General features: G+C 34.4%; 1 protein-coding gene across 5 annotated transcripts in view; it reads right to left on the bottom strand.

Moving 5' to 3' along the window:
* Positions 1-24,706, bottom strand: part of LOC149802218 (tubulin tyrosine ligase 3-like) — a 157,821-nt gene that overhangs the window by 8,117 nt on the left and 124,998 nt on the right. For 3 of the 5 annotated variants that reach the window (XM_089956639.1, XM_089956635.1, XM_089956636.1), the window contains one exon: positions 18,204-18,965. In XM_089956639.1, the coding sequence (XP_089812765.1) occupies positions 18,204-18,965 (762 nt within the window). Of the gene's footprint in view, positions 1-1,479; positions 1,516-13,654; positions 13,786-18,203; positions 18,966-24,706 lie in introns of all 5 variants that reach the window. The other 2 variants (XM_089956637.1, XM_089956638.1) reach the window with 2 other exon arrangements.

Genomic DNA, 24,706 nt, shown 5'->3' with positions numbered 1-24,706 from the left:
ATCATTAATTGATTGTTGGAATAAATTGTTGCATTACTATTGTGTTGTGATTTTTTTTGGTGTCATTTCTTGTGTGAAATTGCTGGTTTACTTTGCTTTGGACTTACCGTAAGTCTAAAATAAAGTTACCATTATTATTATTATTATTATTATCGATTTCAAAGGAAAGAAATGTGTATCTGCTGAGTCACACATGGGGTTTCTTTAACGTTTTTTTGGTATTAATTAATCTGCACTTTACAACTGTCTTCCAATTATTAAACTACCATCTATACTCACTTATAAGTCAAGTCAAACTGCAAACAACAAAGATCCTGATCTGCCATAGCATAATGCACCTGCAGACCAGGGTATGTGCTGTTTGTTCTACTGATTGCTCCTAACAAACTGTACCAACCCAGATCTACCAGTACATTATGCGTTGGCAGATCTGGGTCTGTGCAGTTTGCAGTTGGACTTTACTTATAAGCGAGTATATATGGTATGGATCCTTTCCAGTCTACACAGTGTAACCAGTATTTTTGACAGAATATTATGCAATTTTCATTTATCAATAAGATATATGAAAATTTTAATTGTTACTGGAATCAACAACCAGTGGAGCAGTGGTGGTGAATCAGGAAACTCCATTTTTTGTCAAGGTTTTAAATGTAATTTGTTATTACATAATTTTGAACTTAATTCAATTACAAATCTTCTCTAACTGCTGGCAATGCATGTGCTCATTTGTTAGTACCTACAAATGTCATGGTGTCATTAAATAAGTGTGCATGTACATTATGAAAAATCACGTATTTGAAGGGAAAATGCAGAAGTTATATAAGCTGAAACAAAGCAAATATATTTAAGTCTCAAAATGCAACATTAGGTAGGGCTGGCATGCAGAAGTTGGCTGAAATTTCTGGAATTGATGAAAGTCTCGGATGCATCCAATAAATATATATGAAGAGGAATGAATATAGTGGACACAATTCTCAGCTGCAAAATCATTCAAAGAGTTCTGATGTGGTGGAAGTAGGGTTGGTAACTCTATGAAGGATTTTGTGACTCCATGAAACATAACGCTTTGGAAACAGTTATATAGTTTGATAAGTAAACTAGTATAATGTGACTATTATTTTTGCTCAACAAAGTAAATAGATAAAACACTTAAGTTTTTGCTTTTACTGCAATTTCTGTGGCATAGTTTGATTAGGTAGTTACATATAAATAAACAGAAACATAGTGTGCAGTCAGTTTAATGTATTTACTTGAGAATTGCATACTGCCATGATTACACTCAGAAACTAAGACAAACAGCCAGTCAAAAACAAATCAACCTCTGCCAAGATGATATACTGAAATGTGCAATAATATGAACAGTATGTACAGAAAAAAGACATGACTCAATTATTGTAAGTATATATTAGCAATTTGTGTAGTATATATTAGTAATCTGTGTAGTATATTACAAAGAAGATGAATGCTCAAGCTAAGTACCTAAGTAAAGGAGCTTGTTAGTCCACCTGGCTGAACCTGAAAAATGCAGTATTACATACACTGCCACTGTCAAAATGTTTTAAAAAATAATGTTTTCTAACTAGATTATCTAATAACAAGAACTGTAATAATTCAAAGAAATCTTTAAAAACAATTTTGGAAAAAGTGATATTGGACAACATTTTAAAAAATTACAGCACTCCCTCAATATTGCATCCTTTATTATAACACATTTCCTGTTATATATATATATATATATATATATATATATATATATATATATATATATATATATATATAATGCATTAATTATAAGGCAGCAAACTCAATGGCTTCCATGGACAGCATATTAACGAGGGAGTGTTGTAGTATGCAATTATTTGGCAATGCTCATCTGAATAATCAAAATCTGCTTTTTCATGTGCAGGAAAGGTCTTTTAATAAAAAGTCCATTCATAAAGTCTGGAAAGAGAAAACATTTTTAAATTTGTAGAACATGATAAGTTTAGCTTGCAACAGCATCTGTACAAGAAAACTAATATAACTTCGGAATTTTAAGATACTTCTGTGTGTGAAAAAAATAAAAAAATATTCCATCGAAAAGTAGAAATATGTTCCCCAAATATCAAAAGATACTGAATTTGATTTAGAATTATTATCTAATAAATCAGTTTAAACTAAAAATCTTCTACTACAAAATATATGATGGAGAAATTGTAATTCTTTTCCCACTGACTGACTTGACGGTTCAAAAATCAAAGATGTGATTAAAATGTATGTGCTAGAAAAAGTATAAAAAAATCTGAAATAAAGTTCATGACCTTTGTGTCCATATTTCAGTTTATACAGGATCTGCTAAAATCTCTGGAAATCAATCTATATAATAGGGCAGCACTGGACTAAAAGACAGAACTCATTATAGGAACCTTCTTTACAACACTATTACTGTTATAAGACCCTTCCTTACAACACTATTACTGTTATAAGGCCCTTCCTTATAACACTATTACTGTTATAAGGCCCTTCTTTATGACACTATTACTGTTATAAGGCCCTTCTTCATAGAACTATTACTGTTATAAGGCCCTTCCTTATAACACTATTACTGTTATAAGACCCTTCTTCATAGCACTATTACTGTTATAAAACCCTTCTCTGTAACACTTTTACCGTTATAAGGCAGGTATAGTCATGGACCCCATTTTATTATATAACAGTAAAACTGTATGTAGTATGTACTGTATACACTCATTTATGAGTCCAACTGCAAACTGCACAGATCCAGATCTGCCATCGCGTAATGCGCCAGAAGATCTGGGTCTGTGAGGTTTGTTAGGAGTAATCAGTAAAACAAACAATACTGACATTGATCAGCTGGTGCATTATAAACCAAAACCATATAATCATTTGCAAAAACAAAAACTACTCTGTTGGTAGGTCTAACTGAGTTTTTATCATTAAGTATACTGCCTCCACTTTCACGATAAAGAAAACAACCGATCGTCCCAAGAATCTATGAGCCTTACTTCCACCCTCATGATGTTGGCAGCAAATTAGCATGTGCAAAACATTTGTAAATTAAATGTGTGGTATCCTTTTATATCCCCCCACCCCCACCTTGCAAATATCATATACCTAGATCAGCTAATGTATATACTGCACAAATTGATCCATACTTGGATCTGCTATTGCATATATTTTACCAGCTGATCATGCAGGTCAGAGGTTAATTTAATGTAAGATCTTGGTCCATATAATCAACAGGTGGTGACTATTATACACAGGTAAATATCATAATGAGCTAGTTAGAAAATGAGAAACAAATATTTCCACAATTTAAATACTCTTGACTGTAATAGTGATACTTTTATTCAATTAATGTTTGAATTAGATTTTGTGACCATCAAATTTCCGTCATCCTTAACTTTAAGCATGGTTAAAACTCTGACAATGATAACCAAAGTTAATCATTTTTTGCTAACCATTATTTCTGAATAATTTTTATATAAACAGGAGTGTGGATAAATACCACAATCAAAGTTTGGTTGTTTTCCTTGCAAATACTCCAAAAATTTTTTACCTCACAAACTGTTACAAAAAGCTCTTTCAATAAATATTTGGTTGAATTACTCACAAACAGTCCAAAAAAGCACTTTAAATCTAAATTGTATTGCTACCTCATAAATTGGTCCAAAATCAGTTTCAATCTAAGTTTAGATGTGTGTACTACAAACAAGGAGTCTAGAGATCCTTCAAAACAAAAATGATGATAAAAAATTTCTTAAAATGTCAAGATAACTTGTTTTCAGTTTTTAAACATGCATGCATATCACAGTAACAGGAATTATTAGCTTGATGAATTTATTTTGTGAGACTTATTGGTATAAATTATTGCTGCTTTTAGTTTAGTATTGAGTCTAATAATGAATATTTAATAACTCACTTTAGTATCATTTACTCAATTGTCAAATTTCATTTTAGTTGATTGTGAAGGAGATTTGTTTTGTGGCTACTTAAGAATCTACTGCAGACTGGTATACAGACACTTTAATTTGTGATTTAGATTTTTTAACTCAGACTGGTATACAGCCACTTTAATTTGTGATTTAGATTTTTAACTCAGACTGGTATACAGCCACTTTAATGTGTGAGTTAGATTTTTTAACTCAGACTGGTATACAGCCACTTTAATTTGTGATTTAGATTTTTAACTCAGCTTTAGCAATTTGTCAGTTATATCCCCATGATATCTGCAGTGTGGCAGTACATAAAGATGTCTATCACTGCGGCATCAGGCTGTAGACATGTAGCATGATGTCCCACCCAGTCACATTATCCTGACACCAGGTTGACCAGTCCTAACACTAACCTCTTAATGCTGAGTATCTAGCGAGGTAGCTGGTAGTACTATTTTTATAAATCTTTGGTATGACTGCAGGGGATTGAACCCACAACCCCCTGCATCTGAGGTGGATGCTCTAACCACTTAGGGCACCAGAGTGGTCCCAGCCATTATAATTAGCAGCATAGCTAATGTCTGATATTATATATTCAATTGATTAGAGAACTTACACAGAAAATAATGAAAGTAATAATTGTATTGAAATGGAAATTAGTAGTACATTCACTATTTTTGCTACATGGTTATATTCTCAAAAATTGAAAAATATTGTAAATTAGCAAGTTTGGTACTAAATACAGATAAGAACATATCTGAATTATATTACACGATTAAACAGAAAACATGTCCAAAGAAGCCTCAACCAAGTGATTGTAAATAATTACTTACATAATACATATATTTAAAGGTTGATAATATAAAAGATATGTAATTGCTAGTTTTGTGATTTATTTTAATTATAATTTGCTAACTCTTTGATTTTCTAAATAATTGATAAGGCTTCATAAGTAATGATTGGCCTATTTTCATGGCTTATGTATTCCATCTTTAAATTATCTTAAATTCTTCACAAAAAGCAAAATAAAAGAATCTCTCTTGATTGACTGATTGATTGTTATAAGTATGATTTCACGCTCAGTGCCTGTATCAGATTCTAATTGTTAGTAGTGACATTTGGCCAGAACATTAATCCTAGCATTCTGGATATTTGTTACCAGAGACTGTCAATAGGTCCAGTTCTGTTAATTATCTTCCCATGGCTAACTGAGCCTGGACTACTTCATGCCCTTGGATAAGGCACAAATGTTAAATTAATTAAGATCCCTTATCTCTAACCCTTACTAAAACAAGAGCAGAGTGGTAGAGCAGGTAGTTTTTTAATTGGGCTTGGTACTGTAAGCAACACTGGTTTTCTAGTTTATGTGAAGATTTTAGATTAATTTTACATAAAGTTGTAGGACCCTTACTTGGTGTTTGTGTGTCCTGTGGGAAAGGAGATGCACATTTTCAAATATTAAAGGAGGGTAAAAAATGCCCAATTTTTGGGGCTTGACTTGACAAAGTCAGCAAAACTGAAGAGTAATCATGTTGCCTGCCTCTCCATTAGTCCCTTTGTTGAGATGTCCATCGCTCCATCTCTAATCTATCTGGTTTGTGCAAGACAACTTTCCTTGGAATTGTTGGATGATAAGCAAATTTTGCATGGAGCTCGATACAGTCATGGCCATGAAAGAGTGACTTTCATTGATTGCCTGTCCCCATAATATTTCTTTCTACAGCTGAACTTTACCAAGAATTGTTGGATTTTACTAAAAAAATTGACGCAGCTCAATACTGAACAGAACCTAGAATGAATTCCACTGCCAACATTTTACAATATCATTTACAAGAGTTATGCCCCTTTATTTCATAACCTCAGGAATTTAGTTTCTGCAGCACAACTTCGTCAAAGCTTACTGGATTTCAACCAATTTTAGTGTGGAACTTTTCAGTACTAACGCCTTGTAGGAGTTTGACTTCTAGTGTTCCACATTATTTACTGTCATTATGCTCCTTTATGCCTGTCACCTTGCGTAACTTTATCAAGGTTTGATGGATTTCAACCAAATTTGGTATGAAGACTAATACTAACAAGACACTGACCGAGTTCAATTTACAAAGTTCCTCGACATCATTTACAGGAGTCACACCTCCTATTTCCTGTCCTCCAAACTTTTGTTTTCACAGCATAACTTTATCAAGGTTTGTTGAATAAGACTAAATATGGTACACAGCTTTATTTTGATTAGTACATGTACTTTAATAAAAACTTGCATTCTTGGGGATGTGGAATATACCTCTCCTTATGTCATAAAAGGAAAGTAATGGCAACCAGAACTGCAGTACCTCACTGTTTAGCATGTTGGACTAGTGATGAAAAGGTGTGGATTTGAATCCTTCTATCAGATCAGCTACTATGGTGTGTCCTTGGAGCATGCTACTTTACTCTGTTTGCCTTAACACTGAAACACCTACCTGTGCCACTGTGCCACAAAACACCAAACATCACCTTGAATGAGTCCAATTTCCAGTGTTCCACAGTATCATTTACAGAGTTAAATCCACTGACTGTTCTTGTTCCTGACTTTGGTTTCTACAGGATTACAATACACATGGATGGCTGGATTCTGAGCAAAATTGACCCGCAGCTTATAATGATGCACTCTTTAATTAGTTTGATTTCTGGTATTCCACTTTCATTAGAAGAAGTATGTCCACTAATTGGCCTTTTCCCCAGACTTTGCTTTCTACAGCACTATTATAACAAGGACTTAGCATGGACCTTCATAAAGACAAGTCCTTGAATTGATTTAATTTCTACATTCCAAAACATACCAGTAATTTACACGAGTGATGACCCCTGATTGTCTTCCCTTCTGATTTTGGATTATTCAACACTACTGTGACAAAGATCTTTGCATTTCAGCCAAGCTGGCAGATCTGGGTCCGTGAAATTTTCAGTTTGATTCATCTTATAAGTGTGTGAATAGTCCAAAAATTGAATACTGGTACTAAATGTTTCCCAAAACACAGTTTACAAAACCTAAAACCTATTACATCCATATGATGATTCTAATCAACACTAAAAACAGAGTTACCAGTAAAAGAGTAATTAGACCTTAACTGACAAAACATTTTTCAGTTTGTTAATAGAAGTTAAGACTATAATTAGTATATTAATCAAATATCTGTGTAATTCATAACAAGTTTCTCTTCTAAAATAGACATCAATGTCCATTTTTAGCCTGACTTTACATTTAGCAATGCCTTGAATTCCCCGCTACAAGGGGCCCTCATGTTAAAAAAGATAATAAATTAAGCACAGTCTACACCGCTAATCTGCCACGTTTTGAATAATAAATTAGAAACATATTACTACATGTATTTGTCTTTCATGAGAAAAATGTAAATTCAAACTTTGAAATATACCTTCACCTACTATGATGTGAAAAAACTGGAAAATTTTCTTACCTTGTCTTCTAGATTATAAAGAAGGATTTTCTCAAGTTTAGAGTAATTCACAGTGACCAAATTTATAATATGAATTTAAAAACTGAAAAATTTCATCAAAAAAATACCAATATTGGTTTGAAATAGAATCAGAATGATTTGTACAAAATGACTTGCTAAAACATTGTTAAGTTTGCCCAAAATGACTTGCTAAAACATTGTTAAGTTTGCCCAAAATGACTTGCTAAAACATTGTTAAGTTTGCCCAAAATGACTTGCTAAAACATTGTTAAGTTTGCCCAAAATGACTTGCTAAAACATTGTTAAGTTTGCCCAAAATGACTTGCTAAAACATTGTTAAGTTTGCCCTAAATGACTTGCTAAAACATTGTTAAGTTTGCCCAAAATGACTTGCTAAAACATTGTTAAGTTTGCCCAAAATGACTTGCTAAAACATTGTTAAGTTTGCCCTAAATGACTTGCTAAAACATTGTTAAGTTTGCCCAAAATGACTTGCTAAAACATTGTTAAGTTTGCCCAAAATGACTTGCTAAAACATTGTTAAGTTTGCCCAAAATGACTTGCTAAAACATTGTTAAGTTTGCCCAAAATGACTTGCTAAAACATTGTTAAGTTTGCCCAAAATGACTTGCTAAAACATTGTTAAGTTTGCCCAAAATGACTTGCTAAAACATTGTTAAGTTTGCCCAAAATGACTTGCTAAAACATTGTTAAGTTTGCCCTATAGAATGGCAAGTATTATACGTAAGTTTATGTGTAACAATACCAAAAATGTAAGTACAATGTAGTACACAGAACCACTTAGAAAACTTTGAATATTTTTAAAATGTAATTTGCATAGCTTATGTCACAATTTTTCTTCCAATTTAAATACAAGAATGCAGTTACTTTAAAGTGGTTTGACATTTTTATTACCAATATCTCTGATAACTGAATGAAGTGATCTTTTGAAATACAATATCTCCCATATTCAAAATGGCAATCTCTCCAACTGCATTCAAATGTTCATGTTTGACAATGATATTAGAGGAAGTGTTGATGCCAAAGTAAACAAGGTATTCCTATTTTGATTGATTAAATTGGAGCACACAATTTTTATCCTTTTGAAAAGTGAAGCACTCCCTTGCTATAATGCCCTTCATTATAACACCCTTTTGGTTATAATGATATTCTGGTTATGAAGCCTATTTCATAAAGTGGTATTAGAATTATATGCAGCATGTACCTCATTATAAGGCAGTTTCACTATAAGGTCAGTATACTCTATGGGCTCCCATGGACATCAGTATAATGAGTAATGTATCATGTACCTCATTATAAGGCAGTTTCACTATAAGGCAGTATACTCTATGGACATCAGTATGAGTAATGCATCATGTACTGCATTATAAGGCACTCTCACAATATTGCAGTACAGTCTATGGTTCCCATGGACACCATTATAACAAGGGAGTATTTTATTAAAATTCCAATGGTGAATAACTTAATGCCAAGGATGAATAAAGTCAGAAAATGATAAGCTTGCAGATAAGCAAAAGCTACGGTTGAAAAGGAATCATATCAGGAAAACAAGATATGAAGTGGATACATGTAGGTAAGAAATGGATAAATCAGGAATTACAACATCATGCTGTAGTTATAAAAATGGAAGAGGATCACACAAACAAACAAACACAGTGTTGTCTCATTATAACATTATTCATGAAAGCCATAAGTGAGAGAGCCCTAGAGTGATGGATGTTCCAACAAGACTGTGTCATATTAGTAAATTAAAACAAAATTAGGATATATAATGATCTGAAATCACTTCATAATTTGTTCTTGACAGCCCAAAAGTAGAACTAATTGAAATAAAAATGAACAACAAAATTTTTAAAATCGAATGTGATCCATATAATGAGAAGTGATGTATAGTGAGGGATTTATTCTTCCTCATAACTAGGCCAGTTTATTTTGCCATCACATTCTTCCTTGTAACAAATGTACTTCCTCATGCAGAAAATGGTCAAACTGTGAACAACGTACACCCAGATGTACCATTACATAATGCATTGCAGAACTGATCAAGTCTACATTGTTCAGTGTTGGATGCATACTGAGCATGAATAAAAGATAAAATACAGTCCATCATTTTATAATACTGATTGCCTTCAACACCAAGATTTCTAGACTTGTGTTATTTTGAGTCAAACAATATATATACAGGACTCTTTCATTATAATGCTGTCACAGAAGTAATAGCGTATGTCACCTTATAATGATACATGTTACATATTATTTTCTACCATTTAATGAAATGGTATCCATGACAATATTTTCCTTATTACAGGAACACTGTCAAGGGGATGATAGTGAGGGAGTACTGTATTGTCCTCGGCCACAAAAATAGTAGGAATGATGACTAAAATGTAATGTCCAAATAAGTCATAGTTTTTCAATCTTTTTCAGTTTGTTAAAAGTAGCAAATTTCTTTTTTCGAACATAATTTAGTGTACTAAATCTGCTGTGTGGGATTTCGAGTTCACTGGCACTGACTGCACAAGTATTTCTTATGGAAGAAAGTACATGTAACGGTACAGACACTTCGATGGATATTATGTATCTGTTGTCATGGAAACCGATGGACAATAAGACAATATTAATCAGACCTTGGATGATATTCATGCAAGTACTTACGGAAGTCAACCACTCAAACCCTGAAATCACCAGATGCTTAAGACTTATGTCACTGAAATTATGACAGGATGGTAAATGAGTCTAATGTTTAAGGGAGTACTGAATTTACTAGAAAATATAAAAATATGTTGAATCTTCAACAAAAACACTTTCCCAAAAAAATGTCTACTACAGGCATGCAAAATGTGAATGGTCATGTGATTTACAGTCTTTCAAAGATTAATTTCTAAAATGAAGACAGTTAGCAGAATAACGGCTAAAAAATCATCAATGTCTTGAAGAAAAGTCATTTCTTGCATACTGAATTTAAAAAAAAAGAAGGACAATATAATGATGATGTTATCAGGTAGAAAAACCGATTTAAGATAGAGTAATCCTGAACCAAGATGACATTTTCAAAGTCCATAATGGGGAACAAACTGCTTGTGACCTACTGATTTTATTAAATGAAAAAATGTGCTGAAACTTTGGTACTTAGCACAAGTCGTGTTTTCTTAAAAGCACTTTTGTAAGTGATAATTTCTCTATTTCTTTTCTGAACTTTTTTCCTGATGCACAGGACATCATAGTTTTTTACCTGTAAAAGCAGTAATAATCCATATCTGTAAAGATATTTACACCATTCTGGTTATGCAACAAGATAACTGTTGAATGATTGCGACTCAATGTTTTGATACCTGTATTGAAGTTTGGATTTCATTTTGCATATAATCTGCTTTTATATGAAGGAAAAAATATATTTGTTTTAGCATCGTCTTAGCCTAGGGATTAATTTTGACTTTACATGACTAATCATTTATAGCTATCTTGTTGTAGTCAAAAGCAGTATGTTCCCAAGTAAGTTGCACAAGTCTGACACCCTTAGAAACTATTTTCTTGTTTATCTCTACAATCTGAATTCATCTTCATTATTTGCTATATAATTTAAAATTGTTGTTTAGCATGATTTTTGAATACTTCCAAAATGATGTATATGGCAACTGCAAATTCACAGACAATGTATTAGTGATACACATAAAGTACCCGTATATACTCACTTATGAGTAAACTGCAAACTACACAGACCCAGATCTGCTGTTGTATAATGCACTGGCAGATCTGAGTGTGTGCAGTTTGTTAGGAGTAATCAGTAGAATAAATAATATTGACCAAGATCTGCTGGCATATTATGCTACAGAAGATAAGAATATGTGTTGTTTGCAGTTTGACTCGACTTCTAAGTGAGTACATATGGTAACTTTGTTACATCACAACTATATCCATCATAATGACTTTTGTAATCCCAACAATCAACACAAATGTAATCAGCAATATCTTTGGTAGATTTGTATCAATTTTGTTACTAGTATATATTTCCATTCAGTTGGTATGTTCATTCAAGACATGTATGACAATAAGAGCTCAAGCCTTTAAAAAAAAATGCAGGAGACAATGTATTAGCACAAGGTATTTATACAGGCATGGCAAGTGTGCAAAATTCATGCTATTCTATTTTATCAATATAACCATGATTGTACTGATGTGCTGTTAAACCCTATACATACATACATACATAAATACATATATATATATATATATATATATATATATATATATATATATATATATATATATATATATATATATATATATATATATAACCAAATGTACTTATGTCTGATGTATACCTAACACTGAGCATCAAATTTGAGTGAGATACTCGAGCACAAGATCAAAACCCAAATTCAAACATGATATTTAGAGTTTATCTATGACATAGAAATTTGTCAGTTTAGATGAAGGAACCTACTTGGGATAATTTTGAAAATTCCATCATTTTCACTTCAATTTTAAAAAAATTACTTGTGGTAAGAGCTTGATTCTGAGTTACTTTCTCAGAATAATGACTCTGATCTGCCATTGCTAAGTACCATATATACATCCTTATAAGTCCAACTGCAATCTTCACAGACCCAGATCTGCTGTCGCATAATGTACTTATAACAAACAATATAGACCCTAATCAGCAGGCACATTATGATACGCCAAATCAAGATTTTTTTAATTTGCAACTTGTAAGTCAATATATACAGTACATATAAATTCTTGAGTTCCAACTGGCTAACTACTGGGATATTTTAGAACAGTATGCATTTCTCCTGACTATGGTTACAATACTTGACTAAGTCATTAGGAATCTTCCAGCAGGCAATATTGAATTGTATTGATTATACATGACAGAACAATACATGATACAATGTACTATAATCTATTATTGCCTTCTTCCTACAGCATTGTCTGGAGGAGGACAGGAGAACAGATCTCACTGAAACTGGCAATAATAATGCATAGGCACATGGAGGTCAAAGCTTTCATTTTTTTTCTGATTTAAAGAGAATAGTACGGGCCTTGATCTGCTAGCACATTATGCTATGGCAGAAAGGGTCTGTTCACATGGTAAACAAGTTACTGGAAATCATGTAACAAATTTAATATGCTACCAGTAATCATGTAAAATGATGATAAACATGTTGCTGGTATTCATGTAACACAATAGTAAACATGTTACTTACTGGAAATCATGTAACAAATTTAATATGCTACCAGTAATCATGAACAATCTTGTCCTATATTCCCAAAACTTATTGAACATGAAATTTATGCAAGTTCAAAAGTAAAAATGACTTTTATGTTCTATAACTTTGATTACAGTAAAATTAGACTTCAGAAATTTCAAAATCTGAGCTTTTGTTCATTTGCCAGGGTGCCAAATTTCAATGAAATAAGTTTACTCCAAGTATCATATTTGATTTTGGGGTTTTGAGTTAGGCCAGTTTCATGTTCCAGAAAGTTTAAATAATATGGGATCCAGTCTCATTAATCAAACTCAAGGCATTTTCTGTACAAAAATCAAACCTGACTCTTTTCAATGAACACATCTGAGTATAACGGAATTCCAACAAGCTGTATGCAATTATATTTTGTGCTTCTTCTCTTTCCTTCCCACTCATTAATTGCTGTATTGGCAACAATGAATTTTGCACACTACATGGAGATATGATGCAAAGTCCTAGTGGGTAAGCATGTAAAGGGATAGACAACAAGGGGAAGATAAACCTCTCATTATATTTGGCTCACAGGGAGATGATGGTTTTGAGTGGTTGGTGCATGGTACAGAAAATTCCTCACCTCTAACCTACAGGAAACAATTAGGCAAGCGTGTTAATAACTGAATAAGTACTAAGATGCTGGCTAAGAGGCATAATGGAATCCAAAGTAACCAATTAAAGCAGCAGGTTTGAAAATAAAAGGTTCCATTAAATACCATATTTACTCTTTTACAATATGCAATCAACTGTGAATGGTGCCGAGTCAGCTCTGCCACCATATAATGTCCCAGACCTGTTAACACATTATGACCTGAAAGATCTGGGTCAATGTTGTTTATTGTTGGTTGTACATTGTATACATGAGTAAATATGATATACCAAAAGGTGACGGAAAATAAAAGAGAAGCCATGCTTTGCATAAATCTTGATACCTTCCAGATTAGTATTTGAACAAGGAAGAGAAGATCCCAGTTCAATGATCATTATTAATAATATGGACCTTAATTACTGGTAGTTTTTGCACCATCACATATGGAGAACCTTTGGTAAATTGAAGTTTAATGGAACTTTCTGCCATGTTGTTGGGGACGCTGCTGCGTCCTGTTAGCTGCTTCTTACGCCGTCTTTTTCCTTCAAAATAAATGTTAACATGAATTCGCTAAATAAAGAAACTTACTAAATTTGAAGAGGACATACAAGAATATATGAATGCTGATAGAACAAATATTAAAAATATTGGTATCCAATATTTAAATGGATGGCTGTATTCACAGGATGTTAGCTGCTGAAACTTCAAATCGACATGTTAGAATGTGTAAAAAAAAACAAAATTCAATAAAATCTATAGGTGTTGGGTTGATCACTTCATATGATGAGGACAAAATATTGGACAACTGAAATGAGTGTTCACCTTCATTAACTAATGCATTATGTTTTGTTACAATTTTTAATATGTTGAGAAAACATGCTTTTAACCAGGTGAATTCATCAAAATTAATCCTTCAAGACAAACAAGAAAATAAAAACGACTGTACTGAGGCAATCAATTCATCCCATGTTTCTGAATATTACTTCTTTGTCTATATTTCAGAAACCTAGACTTAATAAAATTTACACATTAGTGCTAATTCATATAAATTTTCATAAGACACAATTAAAGCTGACCTGATAAGTTTTTTTTTAAAAAGGAAATATAAACTCAAGTATCTAATAAACAAATAAAGACCACACAAATTTTTAAGGAAATTTGTGTGTTTCTTCTGTGTACATGTGGGTATTAATAACTGATCCCACATTAATTCAGATTTTGGACTTTGCAATCATTGTTAATCACTATGGTTGCCTCAATATCTACTTCAGATACTTCAGAAAGTTCAAAACACGGCTGCTTGGATCATACTTAGAGTACCATGCTCAGAGCACACATCCTCGCTGCTCTGTACCCTACACTGGCTGTCCATTCGATCCAGAATCAAACACACAATTTGTTCTCTGTGCTACGTTTCACTGATGGACTCCAGTCCAACATACCTATCCGATCTCACCCATGTGTACACACCAGCAAGATACTTATGCTCCTCTTCTGACAATCGTATACTCATTATTCCCACTATGAAAATGAAGTCATATGGACAACGTTCTTTTGCATACCAGGGCCCAGCAACTTGGAATGAATTGCCCACTGACTCAAAGACACAGTGATCCCATTCAAGAGTGCTCTTAAAACTCACTTATTTCAACTGCAAGAACAAACTTAAAGACCTAATAATATTTCCTAACTTAAATATTTTCAGCAAGCTTTTTTTATGTTTTTCTAATTTCATGGTGTTTGTTTTTAGTAATAATATCATTATATATGTTTTTTATTTTATAGGTGTTGTCTAATGTTGTAAAGTGCTTAGAGCTTATAAAGAATAGGCGCTATACAAAGTCATCATTATTATTATTATTATAATTATTATTATCATTATTATTATTATTATTCTCATCTGCAATCAAAAGTGTTTAAGTTATCGAAGTAAAAACTGGCAACAAAATTCATTAAATTCTCAAAAAATCAACAAATATAAAGGACAACTGAAATTGATATAATTTACACTGTATGTACAAAATAAACTCTGTTTACAATTAATATCATGAGTAATAATGAAATGTTAAGGTCATAAATACAGTACACTAATGGAAAAATAAACTGCAGTCACCACAGCCATAACTATTACATAGGGGCCATCTGAACAAAAAGCTTTCTTACTTGAAAGTACCATAAATATATTAGAACAATATACTGAAAATATATTAAATAAATAACACAAAAAAAATGAAAGCACAAAGAAAAATAGTTAACTTTTGTGAAATAATTCTTGTAATATATTCAAATAAGGATAATAAATCAAACTTTGTATGCTGCTTGAGTTTCAAACCAGGCAATTGGTTATTTTTTTATCATTATTGATATTATTGATAATGACAATAATGAGGAGAATAATTAATTTTTGTACCACACTGGATAAAAATTGTACAAAATGAGCAGAAAAACTAAATAGAACACACAACGTAAGGGAAGCAGGTGTAAGTAATAGTTTTCCATTTTAACTGATAGGAGCATGTGTCTATAATGTACGCTTGATATTAATAATCAGGGATATAACCAAACATACTAATTACCTAATGGTGTCACTGTCATTTATATTGTAAAACTTTTTGAAAAATAGTATAAATGCCCAGTGAGACCTGACAGCATCTCTGGATTGACCTGAAACTCTCTGATCAGACATGCTCATGTTTATTTCAGCATGGTGAACAGAACATGTTAAACATTGAAAAACATTTTTTTAAAATATCACAATCTCTTTCCAGTTATAAATATGGCTAACTGTGTCAAGAAAAAAGCCTGATAGAACAAGCATATAAAAAGTACTAACAGAAAATGCCATAATCTCTACTTAGAAGTCGGCATATCCCTGAGCCCGGTCTACTGAAAAATCTTAAATTTCTATACCACTTCTGAGCAACAAGCTTGAAATGAGTTAGTCTTTAAATACCAATATTGGGTGCAATTATTATTTTCAGTGTACATAAAGCATAACGACAATTGTATCAATAATACTGAATGGCTGATTCATGGTACCATTCACTACAGTTAATGACTTACAAAGTGTTACTGCATAAGCTGCATTCTATAAAATATATAGAAGACAATATCTAACACTAAGAATACATGTAGGGTATCAAATACAACACAGGTACACCCCACCATATTTCAACTCACTCAAAATTGTTTCATTTTTTTTGTCGTCCAATAATTTTAGACCCCTTTTTTGCTCCAAGTTGTATGTGATTCATATTTATATCATCACTTATACCCATTCTTGGCCAGCCACATGAGATGCGTACAACTGACCCGAGCATCTCTAATGCTGCCAGCTGCTATGGAACAACATCACCTGTTTGTTTTTGTGCATTTGTAGAAATAATCTCCATGTCCAAACTCTTTATTACGTACAGTACTGTATATGCTGTCTATGTCTTAAAAATATTTTCATACAATTTCTTTAAAAATCTTATAAAATGTTATTTATTTATGTAATGTATGTTTTCAATCACAATTAAATATATAAAACTTAGCTGTGCTTTTGCTCAAATTTGCTGATTTTTCTTTTAGCCTATCTGCATGCATCACTTACTAATACATTAATTACTATTGGAATAATTGCTTCAATAAACACTGTACTTTTGATTCACACATTCCTAATGTTAAGTGGGGTATACCTGTAAATGCAATATAATCCCACATAATACACTTAATAAGGTAACGTTTAAGTGTATGCCACTGTCACCCAATATCCCATCCCATTTATATGTACCCACCACTGATGCCTGGTTTATTTCAATAAAACAAGGAAAGGAATGGAAAATTAAGAAAGAAAGAAAATAGAAAAACAGCAAGGTTTGGCATACTGGAATTTCTTGCATGATTTCCCTTAAAAAGGAAACATTAATGTAAAAAGTAAATAGATTTGAAGAGCCAATATATAAGTTTGAGTATTTTGATCTTGACAACAGATTATAAAATCAATCTAAACCTAATGAATATCATGCAGATGGATTATTCTAAATTTAAGATGTAAAGAAAACAAAGTGTTATTCAACTGAAAGATCGAGAGTTTTGAGCAATATAAGTGACCCTTAGTGGCTCACAAACTGAAGCATGCTTTAAACAACTCATTCCTCTTTTTATATCCATATACTAGCATCACATTAAAGTTACAAGTAACATCCTTACTCCAAGTAACATCCTAACTCCAAGTAACATCCTAACTCCAAGTAACATCCTAACTCCAAGTAACATCCTTACTCCAAGTAACATCCTTACTCCAAGTAGCATCCTTACTCCAAGTAGCATCCTTACTCCAAGTAACATCCAAACTCCAAGTAACATCCTTACTCCAAGTAACATCCTTACTCCATGTAACATCCTTACTCCAAGTAACATCCTTACTCCAAGTAACATCCTTACTCCAAGTAACATCCTTACTCCAAGTAACATCCTTACTCCAATCTATAGAACACATTTATTTTGTGATCTTGTTTAAATCTTTTTAAAATGGCAATAAATAAAAAAAATGGTGCCCAAAACATGCCTGTAAAAATGCCTGTATGCCTTGAAGGTGAGATAAAAAACATAATGGCAAAATTGTGCCAAAGCACTGCATCTCAGATTTCTATTGGATAGGTGATCAAACTAGGCCGATATAGGTCCTCAGTGGACTTTGTTAGGTTGATGTACCTAAACTTTGGCCCTGAAGAACCACTTTCTTCCTCAGGCTGAAATGAGACATTGATACTAGCATATGGAACCCTTGGAAATCTTATCGTCACCTCAGGTCTCTTAGCATGACCTCGGTTTGGCTTTCTCTTTGGAAGACAACCAAGCTGTCTGTGTCTGGGCCGTCGATGTTTTGCTGGAAAAGCATCTAACTTGTAATACTCATTCAAAATATCACTAGTTGTACTGCTGCTATTTAAATTACCACTGGAAGATAGATTACCTTTGGCTTGCGCTTTCAAGGACTTTAAGTCTGTGGACTCCACATTACTGACAGTTAATGCTGGCTTTTCCTTATTTTCTGCATTAGGGATGGTGTAATTTGTTGAAACAGAGGTTTTTGACAGAATTTTCTTTCCAGGTGGGTTGGCCACATAGCTTGTTGTTGGTACCATAGTAGATCCATAAACTGAAGTCTTTGGAATAATTGGGGAATGAGGTATCCGAATATGGGCATCAATTTTTTCTGGTTTTGCACTGTTGTCATTTTCACTCTCATTTTGACTATTCCCATTACTGCTAGCAGATGGTGACTTTGCACTGCTGACTGATTTATGGGCAGAGGAGTGCTTCTTTTCTTTCTGTCCATCATTTGGCTCATGACTGTTTGACTTTTTCACGGGGGCTGAGGATGTACTACTTTTCTGGCTGATACTTTGGCCAGGCTCTACGTCTCGGTCACTGTGAGGCCTTTTGGTCTTTTGTGGCTGATAAATATTTGAACGATTGTTCAAGATAGTTGTCTCAACAAAGTAAGGGCTGACTTTGTCATTAAATATAACTTGCTTAGTTGATTCCTTCCTGGGTGAGAACAATTGTTCCTGTTCACGCTGTCTGGCAAGCATCCATCCCGGTTTCTTAATTTGTTGTCCTTCAGCACAAAGGCTAATGCCAATGTAAGGTGGTACTGTCACTAGGGGCTGCTTGTAGGCAAGTTCAAATCGCCCAATATCACAGTTTTTATCATACTTTCTGTCAATCACCACTGCAAAGATCAAGGAAAATGAAGTTAGAAATAGTGGCCATGAATATTCTGAAGAAAAAAAAGTTTCATAGAATGCAATATCTTACCTGTGAACAGTGACATGATTCTCCTTATACAGGTGAGACAGGAACTCTTAGTACGTCAGGGTAAAAACTGCCAATATAGTTATATTCCACTAGAATTGCTGCTAAGCACAGATACTGATGTATAAGATGTGACCTTGAAAAACTTTGACAAAGCATCTTAATACACTGTATGTGTATTCACCACCAATGCTGGAGAAAAAAAAAATTCTAGCAAAAAATGTGTTTGATAATACTTACCCAATCTTAATACCTTAGGAGAACTACTACTACCGGTACCTCGCAAATCCAGCCCTACCTATCTAAAACTTTTGAGCTAAAAAGTTAAAAGATATCTCTCCAACAAGGTGGAATTAGGGAGTGATCTTCCACTGATACCAGGACTGGTACCAAATCCCATAAATTCTTCAGTCACTCCTGAAGCGGAATGCATGCTCTCTTTGAGGCTGAAACTGTGGTGTGTGTGTGTGTGATTTGGATTTTTAACATATCTTTAACAATTTTAGTCATATTGCTATGTCCGCTGTGCAGTTTATAGTGATGTCTAGCATTGTGGCATCATGCTGCAGACATGCTGAATCATGTCCAACCCAGTCAGATTATCCTGACACCAGGCCAACCTGTCCAAACACTAACCTCTTAATGCTGAGCAGCAAGTGAGGAAACTGCTAGTTCCATTTTTATAAGTCTATGGTATGACTCAGCCAAGGTTTGAACCCATAACCTCCTTCATCTGAGGTGGATGCTCTAACCACTTAGGCCACTGGGTAACTGTTGGAAGGATGAGAGGGTGTATATATGTTTTTTTTCCTTCAAATACATAACACAATCATAATACCTTAGGAGAATAGGTAAGAAGTGGAAGGAGAGACATCCCCCTTACGCTAGAGAGACCAACTCCAGTGCCCTTAGGTATGTGAGAGACAGTTTCTAGATAACCTGAATGGAGAACAGACTCCATATGTCAGGGAATGGCTTCAAAAGGTCAATATTTTCCCTTCCCACAAAACCTGTGGATGTTGTGAAGCAGCATCCTTATCAAGCTGTTGAATCACCCCGAAATGTAACCTGTTACGTCATGGCTATAGGTCCCACCAGATCAAATTAAGCCTTTTGGGACGAAAGATCTCTGAGATAAAAGCTGGAGAGTGCATTTGGATTTCTGTCCCATGGAAAGGATAATAACAGAGAACACTTTAACTCATGCAAGGTTTGTGGTGATTGTTCTAACTTTGCAATCCAAGATGCTGAGCAAATTCATTTGGTGTAGTGCTATTTTCCAATATGTGTAATGAATAACCCACTTTATTCCAGATGAAAGCATCTGCAAATGTATTGTCCAGTTCCTCTGTGAGCAGTAAGAAGGTGCAGGATATCCCTCAATGTGACATATCTGTCTGTCTTACCGGTAAGTACCACTTCAGCACTTGCACTGGGTCTTGTACATGACATTTAGATGAAGTGTCCAGTGTTGATTGGAATTAATTACAAAATTCAGCTTCTGCATGAATGAGAGCATGTTCTTGGCAGTGAAAGCAGGAACCATCACGAGTGATCCTGATTCGTCTCGTCGGAATTGCATGTAGTTTGGTCCACTAAAAGAACATGTATTTTGCTGACTCTGAATGCTGTTCACTAATGCAGTGAGGAAGGTCTTATGTGACAGATGAACCAGTGAGAGCAGTTCAAATGGTGTCTTGAGCAGCCAGGTTAGTATCTATGGTAGATACCATTTGGGCAAGGATCCAATGTCATTGGATGTGTGTAATCAAAAATGGACAGATTGGATAAGTCTATGGTTTGTCCAATCTTCTCTATTCCAAGATGATGCAGGGTACCAGAGCTTGTGGAAAGGTAGGTTTTAATTGTGATTGATGCTAACTGTTTCTTCTCAAAAAGCTGCAGAAAGTTAGCTACTGAGGTACGGGTTCCTGCAGTGGTATAAAGTGTTCTTGTGCGTAACAATGTGAGAATATATTTCAATGTCCTTGTACACCTTTAAGGAGGAGAGCCATTTTTGTTGTGTGATTTTTCCACCAATGGTTGTAAAAACTGTTTGTTCCTATGACATATTTTAACAATATCCAGGCATGCAGGTTATGCAACTCTGGGTTGGGATGAAACACCTACCATCATGGTTGCTTGAGCAGAATTGGGAATATCTCTTTTTCTTGGACATTCTGTAGTTAAATTAATGATGTTATTGATCCAAGATTTTCCACTTGAGTGGAGACGACAATCTGATTCTATTGCTTCCTGTATCACCTTTGAAGCTGAAGGTGTTGGCAGTTAAGCATATATATTTGGCCATTCCAATCTATAGAAAGAGCATCGACTGTCCATGCCTTTTGCATTCCACCAAATTACAAATAGGTCTACCATATGTCAATGACATTAGACACCTAGTGAGTAAAAACCTAGGAATGAAGAGACCATTACATCTATATTAATTGATTCTTGTGGGATGAAACCACTAATACACTTGGCCAGCCTAGGATATGTCAAATTTGGACACAAATTTGTTGTTGTAGACACCACTTTAGACTATCCCAAACATGAATACAAAGGTCTGCTATGTGACAAATCACAAATCTCAGACATTGTAAAAGGACTCATTTTGATCTAAAACATCCAATAGGGAGTAACTTAATTCTTCTACGAGCCACCTGAACCAACCTATCCAATTATTAGTAAATATAAGCACTTACATAAAGATCCTTTGCAATCTTACATTCTTAATATCTTGAAACAGAACCGATGATTACATTTAGAACTCACTGCATACCATCGTGAACGAAGGATTGCAAATGAGTTGATTCATTATGCTTAGTTTGACAACTGAGTGAAGAGTGCCACATTTGTGTTGGAGGAATCCCTGGGGAAAGGAGGAGGTGCACTGATAGTCCCTTCCACATGTCATGGCAAATCTTCCCCATTAAGCAGCAAATGATCAGTGATAAGTGTGGCCCCAATCCCGTCTGTACACGTGATCCAATTTCTGCATGCAAGGCCGATCACGTCTGTAGTCGTGGTTTGTTTACTGCATCCAGTGGCTGATAACGTCTCCAGTCGTGGTGAATGTGTATTAGTTACAATGTCTCTGATTAGTTACAAATGGAGTTTTTCCAAGAATCAGACCAATATTAAACCAATCAGAAATGATTTTACTTTCCTTTGTGCAAATTTGAATTGTTCAGAAGCCAAGGCTTACTAATTAAGAGCAGTTTCACTACACATGTTCTGTTCATGAAATTTTTTAAATGATGGCAAATGTAAGAGTGATTTTTGATGCCAATGTGAGCAAAAATGAGGAGTTTCTCGAGTTTGATCTAAAAAATATTGAGCAAGCAGAGGAAAGATATGTTCAGCAGTTGGATATTTTGTGAGATTTAGATTTGGACACAGAAGTTTCTGAGATTGAATCGTCAGAAGAAGAGGATACTGACAGCGATGATGACAGAGTTCTTGTGGATCTAGCAGATTAAAGTGATCATCTTTGGTCTGTCCAAATCGAAGATTTTAGTGGACCAAATCCTGTACCTATAATGAACATGGACAAGGAAAAAAGAGAAACTGATTTTTTTCATTTGTTATTTCCAGAGGAACTGTAATCAGACATTGCAAACAAAACCAATGCATATGCCCAAAAATGCATCTTGGCATCCCCAAACCAAACGTGGTATCCAACAACACCAGACGAGATAAAAGCTCTGATTGGGGCTCATGTTGTTATGGAAGTCCTTCCAGCACCAGCCCAAGATATGTATTAGTAAAAGGACAAACTTTTCCATCCTTCCTGCATTGAACTGAAATTTAGTCATGCAAGATTTTGAAACTCTACAGAAATATTTTCATGTGACTGACACCAGCAACAACCCACCTCGAAGAACACCTGGTCACAACAAACTGGCCCACACTTTACCGATATTGGAGCATATTCGCAACGCAATTCACTATAGAATACAAACAACATCATGAGGTGTCCATTGACAAAGCAGTGATTGGATTTTCAGGACGACTGGGATTTAAGCAGTATGTGCCTTTAAAGCTGACCAAGAGAGGCGTCAGAGTATGGGTTCGAGTGGATCCTCATAATCGATATGTTGGGGACTTTCAGGTTTATAGTGGAAGAATTGACAACAATCCAGAATTGAATCTTGGACAAAGGGTTATTCTTGATTCGATGGAACCTTTGTTTCATCTTGGACACCATGTCTACACCAACAGTTGTTTTACATCTCCAGACCTATTTCTTCATCGTCGACAAAAAGGTATGTATGGCTGCAGAACAGCTCGATCAAATCGAAAGGGTCTTCCATCTGGATTACACAAAGTAAAGCTGAAGGAGTAGGGCCAAAGCATAATTAAACAGAAAGGAGACATGAGAGTTACAGTTTGGCGTGACAAGAAAAATATCACTATACTGTGTACCAAATGTGATGATGAGGCCACATCTGTTAGCTGGAAGCAGAAAGATGGTTCCATCAAGGATATTCCATGTCCACTCCCAGTCAAACTGTACAACATGTACATGAATGGAGTAGACCATGTGGATCAAATGCAAGCAACTTACAGCACTGGTAGAAAGTCCTTGAAGTGGTGGAAGTATCTGTTTTTTTTTCTCCTTTTTTGACATTTCAATAGTAAATTCATATTTCCTGATGAAAGAAATGTGGAGCCATAACATCGTCACCAAAAACAACAGGGAAAGAGCTAGAACCCAGTTGGAGTTTAGAATGAATCTTGCACATCAACTACTTGAAGGATTTGTAAATAAAAGGAAAAGAGAAGTAGAAGTTCAACCCCCGCTTCAGCAAGGTCAACATTGGCCAGTGGTCATGCCAAAGAAAAAAAACCTGCAAAATGTGTTCACTGAACAAAGTTCAATCTGAACCAACAACAGGATGTGAACAATGGCAAGTAAATTTATGTGCAAAATGTTTTAAACCATAGCATAGATTAAATGTTCCTGGTTTATTTCAATAAAATTAAGGGCTATGACATGATATTTCTAAAAATGTTGCACATAACTGTGTAAATAGTGTATAAATAAGTTGTAAAAGACATGGACAAACAGGAAAAAAAATAGATCACTGTGTAGACATATTCATTTGGAATAACTGGTGAAAATTTCATCAATTTTTATTGGCTATAAGAAGAGAAATTAAGGTAAAAGTGAATTCATGTGCATGATGGTTACAAAATTTTCAAAACAGGTAAAAACTCTTTGGGACACAAGCAGCTAGACACAGCTTAGTGCTGCTGGGGCATAGCAGCAGGGACACTGATAACAGTGCTGGGGCTGAATGAGTCATTTGAGATAGGGATATTCTTCAGCAGAGAAACGCTGGCAAAAAAATCACCCTCCTTTTTCCTTTTGTCCACTTTAGTTCATGAGAACTGTGGTTTGCAACAGCTGTAAATTCAATAAGACTGCTTTCCAGTTGCCTATATTCTTGGGACATCCGTCCAATTATTTGTTGATTGCCTTGCAAATCCCTCAACTGTAGCTGAGAGTGTGAGGGAGGGAAGGATTGTGAGGAGGAGATTAGATGATTAGAATTGCCAACATAGTTTGGTCTTATGATCTTAAGATGGTCTTTAAAAAGATGGAGACAGAGAACAATGCATCTCATTCAACCAGATGGAGATAGAGAA

This window comes from Sinohyriopsis cumingii, chromosome 4 (assembly GCF_028554795.1).
Source record: "Sinohyriopsis cumingii isolate HCF-2022 chromosome 4, ASM2855479v2, whole genome shotgun sequence".
NCBI classification, from domain to species: domain Eukaryota; kingdom Metazoa; phylum Mollusca; class Bivalvia; order Unionida; family Unionidae; genus Sinohyriopsis; species Sinohyriopsis cumingii.
This window is presented reverse-complemented; position numbering and strand designations above follow the sequence as displayed.